At 42.6% G+C, this 15,653-nt stretch overlaps 1 protein-coding gene across 2 annotated transcripts in view; it reads right to left on the minus strand.

Annotated features, from left to right (window-relative positions):
• RCN2 (reticulocalbin 2) overlaps positions 1–15,653 on the minus strand; it is a 38,860-nt gene that overhangs the window by 7,933 nt on the left and 15,274 nt on the right. For both annotated transcript variants that reach the window (XM_030185998.1, XM_030185999.1), the window contains exons 2-5: positions 12,106–12,272; positions 9,974–10,079; positions 4,237–4,433; positions 2,858–2,971 (exon numbers count right to left, since the gene is read on the minus strand). In XM_030185998.1, the coding sequence (XP_030041858.1) occupies positions 2,858–2,971; positions 4,237–4,433; positions 9,974–10,079; positions 12,106–12,272 (584 nt within the window). The remainder of the gene's footprint in view (positions 1–2,857; positions 2,972–4,236; positions 4,434–9,973; positions 10,080–12,105; positions 12,273–15,653) is intronic.

Here is a 15,653-nt window from a genome sequence, read left to right on the forward strand (position 1 = left end):
AATAACGTTGTGCAGATTCGGCAGTGATTTTATGTTTTGCAGGAGGCAACATTTCACTACTACAGTGTTTCCCTAAGTCCGATCCTGGAGTACCCTTTGCCAGTCAGGTTTTCAGGATATCCACAATGAATTTGCATGAAAGAGATTTGTATATAATGGAGGCAGTATATGCAAATCAAGTTCATGCATATTTATTGTGAATATCCTGAAAACCTGACTGGCGAGGGGTACTCCAGGACTAGACTTGCAAAACACTGCTCTACACAAACTACATGCAAACAGAATGCAGCACCTTGGTCACAGCTAAAACAGCTACACAGGAGCCAGGTCTGTGGATCAAGTGGGTGCTGAGAACCCCCCAAACTGAGGAAGCTCCTTCAATGTGTCCAGAGAGGGGTTATTTGTATCGTGTCTGGCACCCCCAATCATTTTGCAACACTAGCACTTCTGCACAGATAAACCCTCACCAAACACAGAATACAAATCGGAAATAGAAATACGAAAACAAATATTGAACTAGTAAAGCCCAAGAAGTCAAAGTCGGCATGTACCACAACACTGGAGAAAGAAAATCAAATTAATTTACTCTTGTATTTAGAAGTAAACAATTTTTATTGAACATATGCATAAATATACATTAATTCAATCATGAACATACGTTGTTCAAAATTTTTCATCAAGTTTAGATACACTCTGTTTTGTTTCAATTAAACAGTAACACAGCTTTCAATTATATCCATATATCTTCTAGCCATTTAATAATTGTCCATTATCAGATCCGTCTCCTGCATATCGGTTAGTAATAACATTCCTCCTCTAAACCCCACCCTTCCCAACTTATTCCCCCCCCCTCTCCTCTTCCCTTCCTATCACATTACAATGACATGGAGTTCAGAATTAGACTGCGTTACTCTTGTATTTAAACACAATACAAAGGCATCCACAATGTAAATTTCACAAAACTAACATATTCCAGTTCATCAATTCAAAATAAAAACAAAAGACTTTTTCCTACCTTTGTTGTCTGGGCATTTTATTTTCCAATCATGTTGGTCCCAGTAAGTTTCTCTCTTCTGCTTTGTTGTCCGTCTTCTTCTATTCCTTACATCTGCCTTTGACATGTTGCTATTTCCCTTTTAGCTCTTTCCTCCCTTTCTCACTCTCTGGTTCTCCATCTTCTTTTTCTTTTCACCTACTTATCAAATTTTCACCTCTTGTTCCTAGAGCTCTGCCATCCTAATCTCCTTAACAACCCCCTATGGCTTCTCCCACATAATTCCACATTTGGCACCTCCCCTCCCTCCACTTTTGTAGATCAGCATCTACTCTCTTCTTCTCCCCCCCTCCCCCACCATGGTTATGTATTTCTTCTCCCCTCCACACCTCTCCGTTGACCAGTATTTCTTCTCCCCTCTCCAGCCAGTAATCTGGCATCTTTCCTTGCCTTCTCTCTGATGCTTCCTGCCTTTGCGGAACAGAAAGCATGTGAGAGAAAATGTTCTGTGGTGGGCCGGAACAGCACATCTCAATCGCTGTTCACTGTCAGCTGCCTCCAGCAATGAAAACCACTTTGGGAAAGGTATAGCCGAGGAGAGAGGGGAAGGAGTTGAGCGGCAAGGAGAGATGCCAGGTCGTCGGTTGAGGAGGGGACAGGACGGAAAAAAAGCTGGACCATGGGGTGGGCGGGTGAGAATGGGGTAGTAACGTCACTTCTGGCTGCAAAAAGTGCTGGAACACATTCTGACACAAGAGAAGCCCTGAGAGTAAGGGCAGAAAACAGAATGGAGGTTGGAGGAGTGGCCTAGTGGTTAGGGTGGTGGACTTTGGTCCTGGGGAACTGAGTTCGATTCCCACTTCAGGCACAGGCAGCTCCTTGTGACTCTGGGCAAGTCACTTAACCTTCTATTGCCCCATGTAAGCCGCATTGAGCCTGCCATGAGTGGGAAAGCGCAGGGTACAAATGTAACAAAAATAAAATAGATACTATTGGAGATTCTACATGGAATGTTGCTACTATTGGAGATTCTACATGGAATGTTGCTATTCCACTACCAACATTCCATGTAGAAGCCTGCGCGGCCACATTGGTGATCTGCAAGGGCTGACTTCTACATGGAATGTTGCTAGTGGAATAGCAACATTCCATGTAGAATCTCAAATAGTAGCAACAGTGGAGGAGTGGCCTAGTGGTTAGGGTGGTGGACTTTGTGCCTGGGGAACTGAGGAACTGAGTTCGATTCCCGGCACAGGCAGCTCCTTGTGACTCTGAGCAAGTCACGTAACCCTCCATTGCCCGCCGCACTGAGCCTGCCATGAGTGGGAAAGCGCGGGGTACAAATGTAACAAAAATAAAATAGATACTATTGGAGATTCTACATGGAATGTTGCTACTATTGGAGATTCTACATGGAATGTTGCTATTCCACTAGCAACATTCCATGCAGAAGCCTGCGCGGCCACATTGGTGATCTGCAAGGGCCGACTTCTAGTGGTTAGGGTGGTGGACTTTGCTCATGAGGAACTGAGTTCAATTCCCGCTTCAGGCACAGGCAGCTCCTTGTGACTCTGGGCAAGTCACTTAACGCTCCACTGCCCCATGTAAGCCGCATTGAGCCTGCCATGAGTGGGAAAGCGCGGGGTACAAATGTAACAAAAAAAAATAAGGCCTAGTTGTGTTCCAGGACCAAACTGAACCTCACTCCTGGGGTTTTAAAATTTGTTTGGAAGCAGGCTTACAGCGAGCAGACATTTTTCCATCAAGGCAAAAATGGAGATGCCCTTATAATATATGCTGGTATTAAGTTTGCACCCCCCCCCCCCCCAAAAAAAAAAAAGAGATAATTAATTTTAACCTTACCGACATATAATCAACATCTTCAGGGTGTTCAAAATCCGTAAATTCTGTTAAATTCAGACCAGGAACTCCGTCTCTGTCGGCTCGATCAAACCGTTTCTTGTCTTTCAAGTGAATCTTTAAGAATAAAAAAAGGATTTAAATAGTTTAATTTACAGAAGGCCTTGTTTCTCTACCTTGCATAAAAAGATACAGTGAAGCGGTTTACAATGTACAAAAAAAATCAAGAGGACAAATGTCAGAAACTGAGGACTACAATCACAGAGAGAGCTTGTTTGAATCGAGTCTCACTAGATTCTCCTTTTAAGTGAGGTGGGAGAGAGTTTCATTTTGAAAGACCCAAAACCAAGAAAGCTGAGTGCCTGGGATGTCTAGGTGATGGAAGAAAGGGGATGGTATGACCAGCTGGCTGACGTTCCATACCACTCCACTTACCCTACTGGGTCACAATATGAGTAGATCAGAGAGGTAAATAGAGGCAGGAGGAATTTTTACATGCTCCTGCCTCTGGCTCCACTCCCTTATTTGGCAGGTTGACCACATTTTCGAAGATGGGGTAGACGAAGACGACACCAAGGGAAGCTTCCCAGGAACATACTTTTTAATGCTACAGTAATTTTCATGCCATTAGTTTATGGCATTGTTCTTTTTAACGCATGCGTTATTAAACTCGTAGCAGAATGAAATGCATTTGCATAAAGTGGAAGCAGTGCATGAAATATATCCCATGCATATTTATTTATTTGTTGCATTTGTATCCCACATTTTCCCACCTATTTGCAGGCTCAATGTGGCTTACAATACATCATGAATGGTGGAAATATATTAGAAAATAGACATTTAGTGTAACAGAAGAATCTTGGGTAACATGATAATGAAAAAGCATGATAGTAGTGTAACAAGCAGATATTATAAAACAATTCTGAATATATGTGGAGGAGTGGTGTATGTTCACATTTGTTGATCTGTGTGGTATGCCTTATTAAAGAGATGGGTCTTCAGTAGTTTGCGGAAGTTGGTTAGTTCGTAAATCGTTTTTAAGTTGCGCGGCAGTGCGTTCCATAACTGTGTGCTCAAGTACGTAAAGTTTGACGCATGCATTAGTTTGTATTTTAGACCTTTGCAGTTGGGGAAGTGCAGATTAAGGAATGTGCGGGATGATCTTTTAGCATTTCTGGGTGGTAGGTCTATCAGGTCTGACATGTAGGCTGGTGCGTCTCCGTGAATGATTTTGTGAACTAGGGAGCATATTTTGAACGTGATGTCTAAAAATCTTATTGGCTTGCTGCACTCAAGGACCAGAACCCAGATTTAGTTAATAAAAGCACTCAAAAATATGAAACGAACAATCTGTTTGCCAATGACCCCCATTAGTTACCCACCTGCCTAAACGACTCCTCCTCTTCATCTTCCAAGACTGTATTCTCATCAAAGTCAATCATATGGTCATACATTTGAATGTTATACTCCTCCCACGTTACGAGTCCATTGCCATCTTTATCATACTCAACAAACTGCTGTTTGGCTTCTTCAACTGTATAATGTTTAAACGACTGCTGGATCCAGGAACTCAGCTCATCTGTGGAAATATCCCATGATCCAACTAGGTTATTTTAAACGTATATGCTTTGAAAAACACCTAATATACAGAGTAAACGTATGGACACTTGACTACCGTGAGGCTCTCTCTTCAATCTTCTTACATACAAAAACAAAGTGGTGCTATATAACCTGAATCCTTCAAAGAGTTACATTAGTACCCTACCAAGTTTCAAGCACCATTTATAATTTTAGTACCATCTCAATTTAAGTTTGAGCTGTTTTAAAAGCAAGATTGAGGAGCTACACCAAGGTCCATTGACAGCTAATGATAAAAACACTAATTAAATCCAACTGTATGAATTGTTTCAAAAGTTGAATACATAAGTAAACAAGAGTAGGGGGATCACCATAAAAGACTCCAAGGTATAAGGTCACCAAACATATAAAGAGGAATCCGATAAAATTTATATGGAAATATGTTTAATTTTAACAAAATATTTGTAAAAAGCAAGGAAAAGACCTCAAAACGCCCAACTGCTTACTTTCAGTTTTCGGCGGCTTTAACTGGGGGCGTGGTGTTCATCACTGGTCATAAAAACCTTGCTTGGAAAGAATTATTTTAACTTTTTAATTTATTTCCAAAAAGATTTTAGCAATTTTGCTCTTTTTTTACAAAAAAAATTATTTTTAAAATATATTGACAATATCAATGCTAACTTCAAATTTTATTTGGTTCATAAAAACCTTCACTAATTCTCATAAAGTCCTGTAGAGCAGCTTTACATAGATAAAGTAAAGTCGAGCACTTATCTGTTGCCCTAAAATGGGCAAAATTGCTAAAATCTTTTTGGAAATAAATTAAAAGTTAAAATAATTCTTTCCAAGCAAGGTTTTTATGACCAGTGATGAACACCACGCCCCCAGTTAAAGCCGCCGAAAACTGAAAGTAAGCAGTTGGGCGTTTTGAGGTCTTTTCCTTGCTTTTTACAAATATTTTGTTAAAATTAAACATCATATTTCCATATAAATTTTATCGGATTCCTCTTTATATGTTTGGAAAAGTTGAATACAAACACGTAGGGTTAGACTTACTAAAGCATGCTACTACTGTTAATGTTCATTTTCAGTAAGCAGGACCAACATACAATGGGATGTGGAAAACAATATGCATTAATGTGTATTAGTGCCTTTTAGTAAATCTAGCCCTTAATGGGTTGTTCTACTCTTATAAAACTGAAATTACACACACAAATGAAGCTAGAGAAAAGCAACAGTACCCATTTACCTCAAAGTAATAATTCATCCTACTGCAGCATTAATAGAGTATGCAGGTTAAGAACTTTTGTGCATGAAAGAGGAGCGGGGCTTGAGTGTGATCGTATGTGATTATTATTATTAGCATTTGTATAGCGCTACCAGACGCACGCAGCACTGAACACCTGATACAAAGAGACAGTCCCTGCTCAAAAGAGCTCACAATCTAAATAATATAGACAGACAAGACAGTTACGGGTGAGGGAAGTAATGGGTGAGAAGGAAGGAATTGAGTAGTGGCTAGGAGCTAAAAAGCAGCAGTGAAAAAAGGTGAGTTTCCAGCATAGATTTGAAAACAGGTACAGATGGAGCTAGACGTATAGGTCCAGGAAGTCTATTCCCGGCATAAGGTGATGATCTTAAGGTTGCCAAACAGGTCGAAAAGGTGATGGTGAAAGCTAGAAGAACATTTGGGTACATAGGGAGAGGAATGGGCAGTAGGAAAAAGGAGGTGATGATGTCCCTGTAAAAGAGACTCTGGTGAGACCTCATTTAGAATATTGTGTACAATTCTGGAGACCGCACCTTCAAACATTTGTAAACAGGATAGAGTCGGTCCAGAGGGCGGCTACTAAAATGGTCAGTGGTCTTCAACATAAAGCGTATGGGGACAGACTTAAAGATCTCAATATGCATACTTTGGAAGAACAAAAATGCACAGGAAGCAAGTCTCTTTCCATTAAAAGGAAGCTGTGGAACAAAGGAGCATAGGCCGAAGGTGAAAGGGGACAGACTGAGAAGTAACCCGAGGAAATACTTCTATTCGGAAAGGGTGGTGAAATCGTGGAACAGCCTCCTGGTGGAAATGATGGAGACAAACAGTACCTGAATTTAACAGAGCTTGGGACAAGTACATAGGATCTCTAAGGGAGTGATAGGGAGAGTAGATGGCTTGGAAGGGCAGACACGAAAGGCCATATGGTCTTTTACCTGCCTACATGTTTCCATATTTTTATGTCTTATTTAACATACAAGTTAAGACTACTTTTTATAATACATAACATGCTACAAAATATTCTCAGGACAGTAAGAAAATGGTAATTTGTTTATCAGTAGTGACTGTTTACCAATGAGTCACATAATAGCATCAGGCAAACAGTACCTAATAAATTGTTAAGAACTGTTTTCAAGTAAAAAAAAGAGGAAGCAAGATATGACCCCCACAAAAAGGTGAGAATATTAAAACTATATTATGCAGAAAAAACATCACACGTGGGACATGAAGCTACGACCACTGTGAAAATCAACAAAAAAAATGAGCCCTAGGAGGTGAGATAGTCCAAGCCAGCTGTGACACATATAGCAAATGTCCACTGTCTTGTTAACAGGAAGCCCTGAACACGGGTGTTCACGTACTACCTTCATAATATTCTGCAGGAAGTGGATAGGCACTGCCACCAACCAACTCTTTATATCAGAGCTTCCCAACTGTAGGCTGCAACCCCAGTGTCACAACCTGGGCGGTGAAGAGTTATGCTAGCCCTTGCTCTCAGTAAAATACAGGCCAATGGCTCATAATAAGAGCTAGGCTTCTTAAAATCAGAATCATCTCTGATACAAAAGAGAGCTAGCTTGTAAAAATCAGAGATCACCTTTGACACAGTTACATTTCACTGTGGCAAGTGCTGAACTGGCAAGGGTGAGGGCAATCTACTCTATAAACAATCCTGAGATTGGCACCTGCAAGACGTCATAAGCAAGAGTTGCTATGGTTACGTAGAGATAGTGCTGGGTCAGCTGCACCCCAGATGGGACCATCCAAAGGGGGGCTACAGGAAGGTTTGGGAACATGTGAAGTCATTCTGATCAACTGATAAGGACTAGGAGCCCAGTTGAGACAGCTGGGGTCCATTGAAATGAATAGGGCCAAAATTGTATATAAGCAGCAGTTTGAGGAGTATTAGTTCAGACGAGACGAGACGAGATGAGAAGAAGAAGGAGACGAGAGGAGAAGACGAACAGAGAAGGGAGACTCCAGAAGGCTAGAGAGAGAGGACGTGCCATGATATGCGGTTCCATTATGTGAATGCTTAACCTACCTGTATTACCATTGGTAAGATTGTAATAAACTATCTTATTATATCTACTACATACTGGGTTCCTTTCTAATTACAAGAGTCCATACTGCCTGATGGTGTAAGCCTGTCATGAGCAGATTCAAGGTTGGGAAAGCTAGATATTTGGAGGGCATATGTAACTTTGCCAAGAGAGATGAGACGGGCCACTGCTTCCGCTGCTGGATTAGCAAAGGCAGATTCGGAGAAAATAAACAGCGGGCACTCAACAGGACATCATTGTCCTGTGCCGCCTGGGGGTTGCATGCTCTGTGGTCACACAAATTGGGGTTGCTGTCACAGAAAGATTGGACAGCGCTGCCTTAGATGCATCCAGGTATTTCAGGAGACCAAGAAGAGGAGTTGGGAGAACCTGTCCAACTGGAATCAGAATGCCTTAAGTGACAAGAACAAAACAAGTCTCATATGTGATGAAAGACTAATGCAGAGCAGGCTAATCTCAGGTCAGGCATTCATTCATATGCAGGTGCTCTGGAGTGTGGGGATACTTATCACGTCTATACCCTTGAAGCTTGGTGCCAAAAGACGTTAACACCTCTGCTCAAAATTTGGTGCTCAACTCACTTCAGCTTGCTAACCGAGTCCCTCAAGCCCCTGTGTTGATTCAAACAACAAAAAAATGGGATTCATCTGCAGTCCAGAGCTAGGCTACAGCTGTGTTCATGGTCGGCTCCCGGGCCAGGTTCAACCTTGACTTACTAGTATCAAACAGGAAAGCCCATAATCTCTCCTGCTGAGCCTAAAGTATTTATAACATCTTCACTTGGAAGCTACATACTAAAACATCATGGCCTTCCTCAAATGTCAGTTGCAAAGAAAACATACATAATCCATGAGCGACATATGGGTGCAATACAGGCACTATTTGAAGTTGCTAGTTTTCTTCTCAGACGTGGTTTTTAAAAAGTTGAAAACACTGAATGCTGCTCAACAGAACCAAAACTGTAATCATACATTAAACTGAGTTGAGAAAGCAAAGAAAGCTCAAATTTTGTGCCAGAAAGCCAAACTAGAAGAGGTACAGGTATTTCTTATATTTAACATTATCTTTAAAACTAGCCATTCAGCCCGTAAAAACGGGCTAGTATGGGGGGGGGGGGGGGGGGGGGTTTGAAAGGCCCCCCTCCCCACCGCCGAGTTCGCCGCTGCCGCTCCCCCTCCGAGTTCGTCCCCCCCCCCCCCAGTCGCCACCCACCTTCCACCCGGTCGGGCCCTCGCTCCGCTATTGAAACAGCGAGGGCACGCAGCACACAGCTCTACTGCTCAGCTGCCGTGGCCTTCCTTCTTCTCTGCCTGTGTCCCGCCCTCGTGTGACGTAACGTCGTCGAGGGCGGGACACAGGCAGAGAAAAAGAAGGAAGGCCGACGGCAGCTGAGCAGTAGAGCTGTGTGCTGCGTGCCCTCGCTGTTTCAATAGCGGAGCGAGGGCCCGACCGGGTGGAAGGTGGGTGGCGGCGGCGACTCCGGGTGGGGGGAGCGTTAGCGACGGCGGTGTCCCTCGCAAATGCGCAGTAGAGACCCTCTCTGTTCCGCCCTCGTCATCACGTATTGACGCGGGGGCGGGGCAGAGAGGGTCTCTACTGCGCATTTGCGAGTGAGTACGACACTCGCCATTTATATATATTGATAATAATAATAACTGGCATGCCAAAAGAGGCTGAAAAATCTGAAAAAGCATCTAGCAGCAAAGCCCAGTACAAAGACCTCTTCTTCCAAGACAAAATGGAACTGAAGAGCAACAGATCAGACAACATACAGAAACCCCTGAACATGCTCAACAGCCTTGACGTTTTCCAACTCAACACAGGATGCAGATCATGTGGCCCACTGACAACACTCATATCTACTTGTCAAAGAATTAACTTTTTATTTTACAGAGAACCATGACACTATAAAAAAAACCAAACTTGTAGCTACATTGCTGAAGCCTGGAACACCCGTACTGAAGTAGTGAACCACTTTGTAACCACCCACGCTTATCTCTCTCTTCAATCAAAAGCGAAAGAGTGTAACCCAAGGTGGAATCCTTGCATGAAACTCAAGACCACAACCGAGGCACACGTTCACTTAAAGGTATGTACTGCCACTGAGAAAGAGGAAGTATGTTTTCGTCCCAACCATAATATACATCATGACGATCTACTAGGTTGCTTACCACAAAACAGAAAGATAGATACGAACCACCTCACCTTCGGTAAGAAAGCCATCAGAGTCTGAATCAATTTTCCTGATGATGTTTTGCAGTCTTTGTAGCTGCTCTTCAGGGCTGAGTTTGGCAAATTCTTCTGACTCTTCCTTTGAAGAAAAAAATAAATAATTTTTTTTAATGTTTACTTTCCTTTAAAAAGATTACTTCCTAAACACACCAGTGGTTATCAATCTGTTGTGGTTTGTCTAATTGTCATCATAACTCATCTTTTTTTTAATTATTATCATGGCTCATCTTCTTTAATAGCTATCTTTCTAAATCGTGGAGGAAAAAGCCTCTGCCTGCCTGCGGTCAAAATTCAAACTTTCATATGACTCGCAGACTCGTTCATCATCGGCAAAAAAGATATTTTATTAGATCTAAAACCAATTGTTGTTCAGATTTTGTGATCTATGTATTACAATGCCATTGCAACAGATATGTAGGTAAAACTACGCAGAAATTACACACCAGATTATTGGAACATAAGTCTTGCATTATTTTTTTTGTTTTGTTACATTTGTACCCTGCGCTTTCCCACTCATGGCAGGCTCAATGCAGCTTACATGGGGCAATGGAGGGTTAAGTGACTTGCCCAGAGTCACAAGGAGCTGCCTGTGCCTGAAGTGGGAATCAAACTCAGTTCCTCAGTTCCTCAGGACCAAAGTCCACCACCCTAACCACTAAGCCACTCCTCCACTGTTGCTACTATTTGAGATTCTACATGGAATGTTGCTATTCCGCTAGCAACATTCCATGTAGAAGTTGGTCCTTGCAGATCACCAATGTGGCCGCGCTGGCTTCTGCTTCTGTGAGTCTGACGTCCTGCACGTACGTGCAGGACATCAGACTCACAGAAGCAGAAGCCTGCACAGCCTTCTACATGGAATGTTGCTAGTGGAATAGCAACATTCCATGTAGAATCTCCAATAGTAGCAACATTCCATGTAGAATCTCCAATAGTATCTATTTTATTTTTGTTACATTTGTACCCCGCGCTTTCCCACTCATGGCAGGCTCAATGCGGCTTACATGGGGCAATGGAGGGTTAAGTGACTTGCCCAGAGTCACAAGGAGCTGCCTGTGCCTGAAGTGGGAATCCAACTCAGTTCCTCAGGACCAAAGTCCACCACCCTAACCACTAGGCCACTCCTCCACTGTTGCTACTATTGAGATGCTACATGGAATGTTGATATTCCACTAGCAACATTCCATGTAGAAGTCGGCCCTTGCACATCACCAATGTGGCCGCGCAGGCTTCTGCTTCTGTGAGTCTGATGTCCTGCACGAACATGCAGGACGTCAGACTCACAGAAACAGAAGCCTGCGCAGCCTTCTACATGGAATGTTGCTAGTGGAATAGGAACATTCCATGTAGAATCTCCAATAGTATCTATTTTATTTTTGTTACATTTGTACCCTGCGCGTTCCCACTCATGGCAGGCTCAATGCGGCTTACATATTGTATACAGGTACTTATTTGTACCTGGGGCAATGGAGGGTTAAGTGACTTGCCCAGAGTCACAAGGAGCTGCCTGTGGCTGAAGTGGGAATCCCAACTCAGTTCCTCAGGACCAAAGTCCACCGCCCTAACCACTAGGCCACTCCTCCACTCCTACAAGCAGAATCTCCATTAGTGCCATATTGTAAGTTCACAAAGCATGAATTCATTTCATTTCACTGCTTTGCCATAGATCAAGTGAATGCAAACGATAGTAGCACCAACAGGGTGGAGGGGTGGGGGTGCATGGGACAGCATGAACTGCTGCTCCACCTTCTTTTCATGCTGCTAGACAAGTATAACAACCCGGTAGTTCAGGATGGTACAGCCACAATGCTAAAGAAATTGATTTGTCATATATTTCACTTATTTTGTTATTGTATTTAATGAAATGGTACTGCTTGGCCAAAACTATAAATGTTTTTAAATTCAATTAAATCTTTCCTATTTGACAATGATTCTATTGCAGTGACTGGGTAGTAGCTATAATTGGTATAAATCAAAATTAACCATACGGAAGTGACATATGAAAGACGGAATATTGAAAACGTGCACATTAAAACAGACGAGTGGACACAAAACCCATACATACGAAACTGACTGCGAGATATTATAAACGATGAATGACTTACCTCTCCACCGAGGAAGGTCTTCATATCATATTCTGCATTGTGGTCTCCGTCCACATAATGCTCGTCACTACCGGGACTATGTGAGTGTTGAAAGTGTGCCCCGCAAAGTGTGATACACACACCGAAAAACAGCAGCAGCATATGCAAACCCTCCACACGATCAAGCACTACAAGAAAAACAGTAGTGAGAGTGGTAAGACCAAGGTTACTGGTTTCTACATCACTAATACTACTCATCACTTCTATAGTGCTACTAGACGTACGCAGTGCTATACACTGAACATGTAAGAGACAGTCCCTGCTCGACAGAGCTTACAATCTAATCAAGACAGACAAACAGGACAAATAAGGGATAAGGACAAAGAGTAGCAAGATTCCGGAATCCCAGAGACTACTAATACTACTTATTTCTATAGCGCTACTAGGTGTATGCATCACTGTACAGTGAACATGGAAGAGACAGTCCCTGCTTGACAGAGCTTACAATCTAATCAAGACAAACAGGACAAAAAAGGAATAAGGGAATTACAAAACAGTCATGGGGTTCTGAACAAGTGAATAGGAGTTAGGACTAAAAAGCAGCCTCAAAAAGATGGGCTTTTAGCCTAGATTTGAAGATGGCCAGAGCTGGAGCTTGACGTACTGATTCAGGAAGTCTATTCCACGTGTGGTGCAGCAAGATAAAAGGAACGAAGTCTGGAATTTGCAGTGGAGGAGAAGGATACAGATAAGAGAGATTTCCCGATGGTGTTCCCAGGGAGGAATGTAGGGAGAGAAGAGTGGAGAGGTACTGAGGAGCTGTAAGTCAATAAGAGGAGTTTGAATTGTATGCGAAAATGGATAGGGAGCCAATAGACTTGAGGAGAAGGCTAATGTAAACATAGCAACACTGGCGGTATATAAGTCGTGCAGTAGAATTTTGAACAGATTGAAGGGGAGAGAGATGGCTTTGTGGGAGACCTGTGAGATGAAAGCTGAAGTAGTCTAAGCGAGAGGTGATAAGAGAGTGTGGATAAAAGTTTTGGTTGTGTGCTCAGAAAGGAAGGGACGAATTTTGGTGATGTTACGGTATAGAGAAAGAAATGACAGGTTTTAGCAGTCTGTTGGGTATGTGCAGAGAAAGAGAGCGAGAAGTCAAAGATAACCTTAAGGTTACGAGCTGATGAGACAGTGAGGATGAGTGTATTATCCACAGAAATAGAGAATGGGGGGAAGAAGAGAGGTGGGCTTAGGGGAAAAGAAAAGACACTCAGTCTTGGCCATGTTTAGTTTCATATGGTGGTGAGACATCTAGGCAGCAATCAGGCAGGCTGAGACTTGGGCTTGGATTCCTGCTGAAATTTCTGGTATGGAGAGGTAGATCTGGGAGTCATCAGCATAAACGTGATACTGAAAACCATGGAAGGAGATCAGAGAAGCAAGGGAAGAAGTATAGATGGAGAAAAGAAGAGGTCCCAAGACAGAGCCCTAAGGTACACCAACTGATAGTGGGATAGAAGTGGAGAAGGATCCACCAGAGCATACACTAAATGCAATGGGAGAGATAAGAAGAAAACCAAGAAAGAACAGAGTCCTGAAATCCAAGTGAGAACAGTGTATCAAGGAGTAGGTGGTAATCAAGAGTCAAAAGCAGCAGATAGACTGAGAAGGATGGGGATAGAATAGAGACCTTTGGATCAGACCAGGAACAGGTCATTGGTTACTTTAGCAAGGGCTGTTTCAGTTGCATGTAGAGGGTGAAAGCCAGATTGAAGTGGATCAAGAATAGCTTGAGATGAAAGAAAATCACGACAACAGCGGTGAACGGCACATTCAAGTATCTTGGATAGGAAAGGGAGGAGGGAGATGAGGCAATAGTAGGATCTCAATGAAGGTTTTTTTGAGGAGGGGTGTAACTACAGCATGTTTGAAGGAATCAGGAACAGCTGCAGTGAAAAGTGAGCATATGACAGATAGAAGGGATGACAGTAGGTGAGATAGCGCTGAGTAGATGGGTGGGAATAAGATCAGAGGAACAGGCAGTCACTTTGGAGGAGGAAAGAAACACTGGTGGAGAGAGTGCAAGAGTCAACAGCCTGAAGATTCCTAAATGTGTAGGCAGAGATTGGACAGGGGGGGGGGGGGGGGGGGAGTGTTTTAAGTGTGAAGGCTATCACATGATGGTTAAAGAGGGGAAGAACTGAGGTGCAGAGCTGGACAATGAGCAGTTGGAAAAGACAACAAGATCAAGACAGTGGCCATTCTGGTGAGTAGGGGCACAGCTGAACATTGAAGGAAGATGTTAAAGCAATAAATTAAGAGGTATAAGAGGGATCATTAGCATGAATGTTAAAAGCCCCAAGGGAAGGAGATGAGGGTTCGAGAAAGAAGGAAAGCCAGGAGTCAAAGTCAGTGAGAAAGGAAGAAAGGGACATTAGGGGGGTCAATAAATGACTGCTACTCGGAGAAGTAGAGGAGTGAACAGACGGACGGAGTGGACTTCAAAGATTTGCTCTATCATTATTGCAAAACCGACAACCTGAATAATAAGCAACTCTTCTGTCCAGTTCTACATTGAGTTTGCAACATAGTGTTAGGGCTAGAAATTACTTGGTGTTACAAATCACATGCTGCTTCCCTTATTTTTAATAAAGACTCTGCATTAGCACTGAAAACCAACTGCTGGCAGAATTGCTTTAGTTACAAGATAAAGAATGTGGTGAATTAAATATATATATATATACACACACTCACACATCATAAGGGAAAGTGCAGTATCACAATAGCACTCAACTACTCAAACAACTTTCTATTCTATTCTCAGCTTTCTTTTAATTTACTTCACCACATTCTTAATGTGTTTTCCAATCTTGTGACAAAGTTGCATTCCAAAAGGCATGAGGTCAACCACAGTGAAATCACACTTATCCAACTACACAACCAGTAATCCAGTCACTCTCAAGTTCTGAAGACGCTAGTGAAACTGGAGGAGACAATCACTGAGTCATTTAGGACAAACAAATTTAGTTAGGTCGGGAAAATACAAGGTGAGGATATGAAAGAGCAAACTGAAAACTAGTCAAGACTGGAAAGTCAATTGCAACACGGTTGTACAGTTAACCTGCCTCATGGCTCACTGAACAAGATTCTGAGAAACAATGGTAATTCTGGGAAAGAAGAGGCACAAAAATAGATGTTTAAACAACCATTGGATAAATCTGGACTTACCTGTTGATTTTCTTTCCTTGAGTCCTTCCACACGTGGGTTAAGGCCCCCTGCCAGCAGATAGAGCCTGAGAAAAATAGCCTAGAGACAACTTCACTTCCCTTGGGGGGGGGGGGGGGGGAGGGGGCTGGTGCTGCCTTCAGCTCCGCAGTATCCAATATCAAAGCTAACACACCCAAAGACAATTGTTATGTTTTGGGTTTCCAATTCACCGCTAAAGCCAAAACCTGATGCAGTACAAATTATTTCATGGTCACTAACTGAGGAATGAGAATTCCACACACCAAGGGTGCAACTATTAGAGTGGACTACAACATACTCACTGTTAGCTTTCTGAATTTGT

The sequence above is a fragment of the Microcaecilia unicolor genome, chromosome 13 (assembly GCF_901765095.1).
Source record: "Microcaecilia unicolor chromosome 13, aMicUni1.1, whole genome shotgun sequence".
NCBI lineage: Eukaryota > Metazoa > Chordata > Amphibia > Gymnophiona > Siphonopidae > Microcaecilia > Microcaecilia unicolor.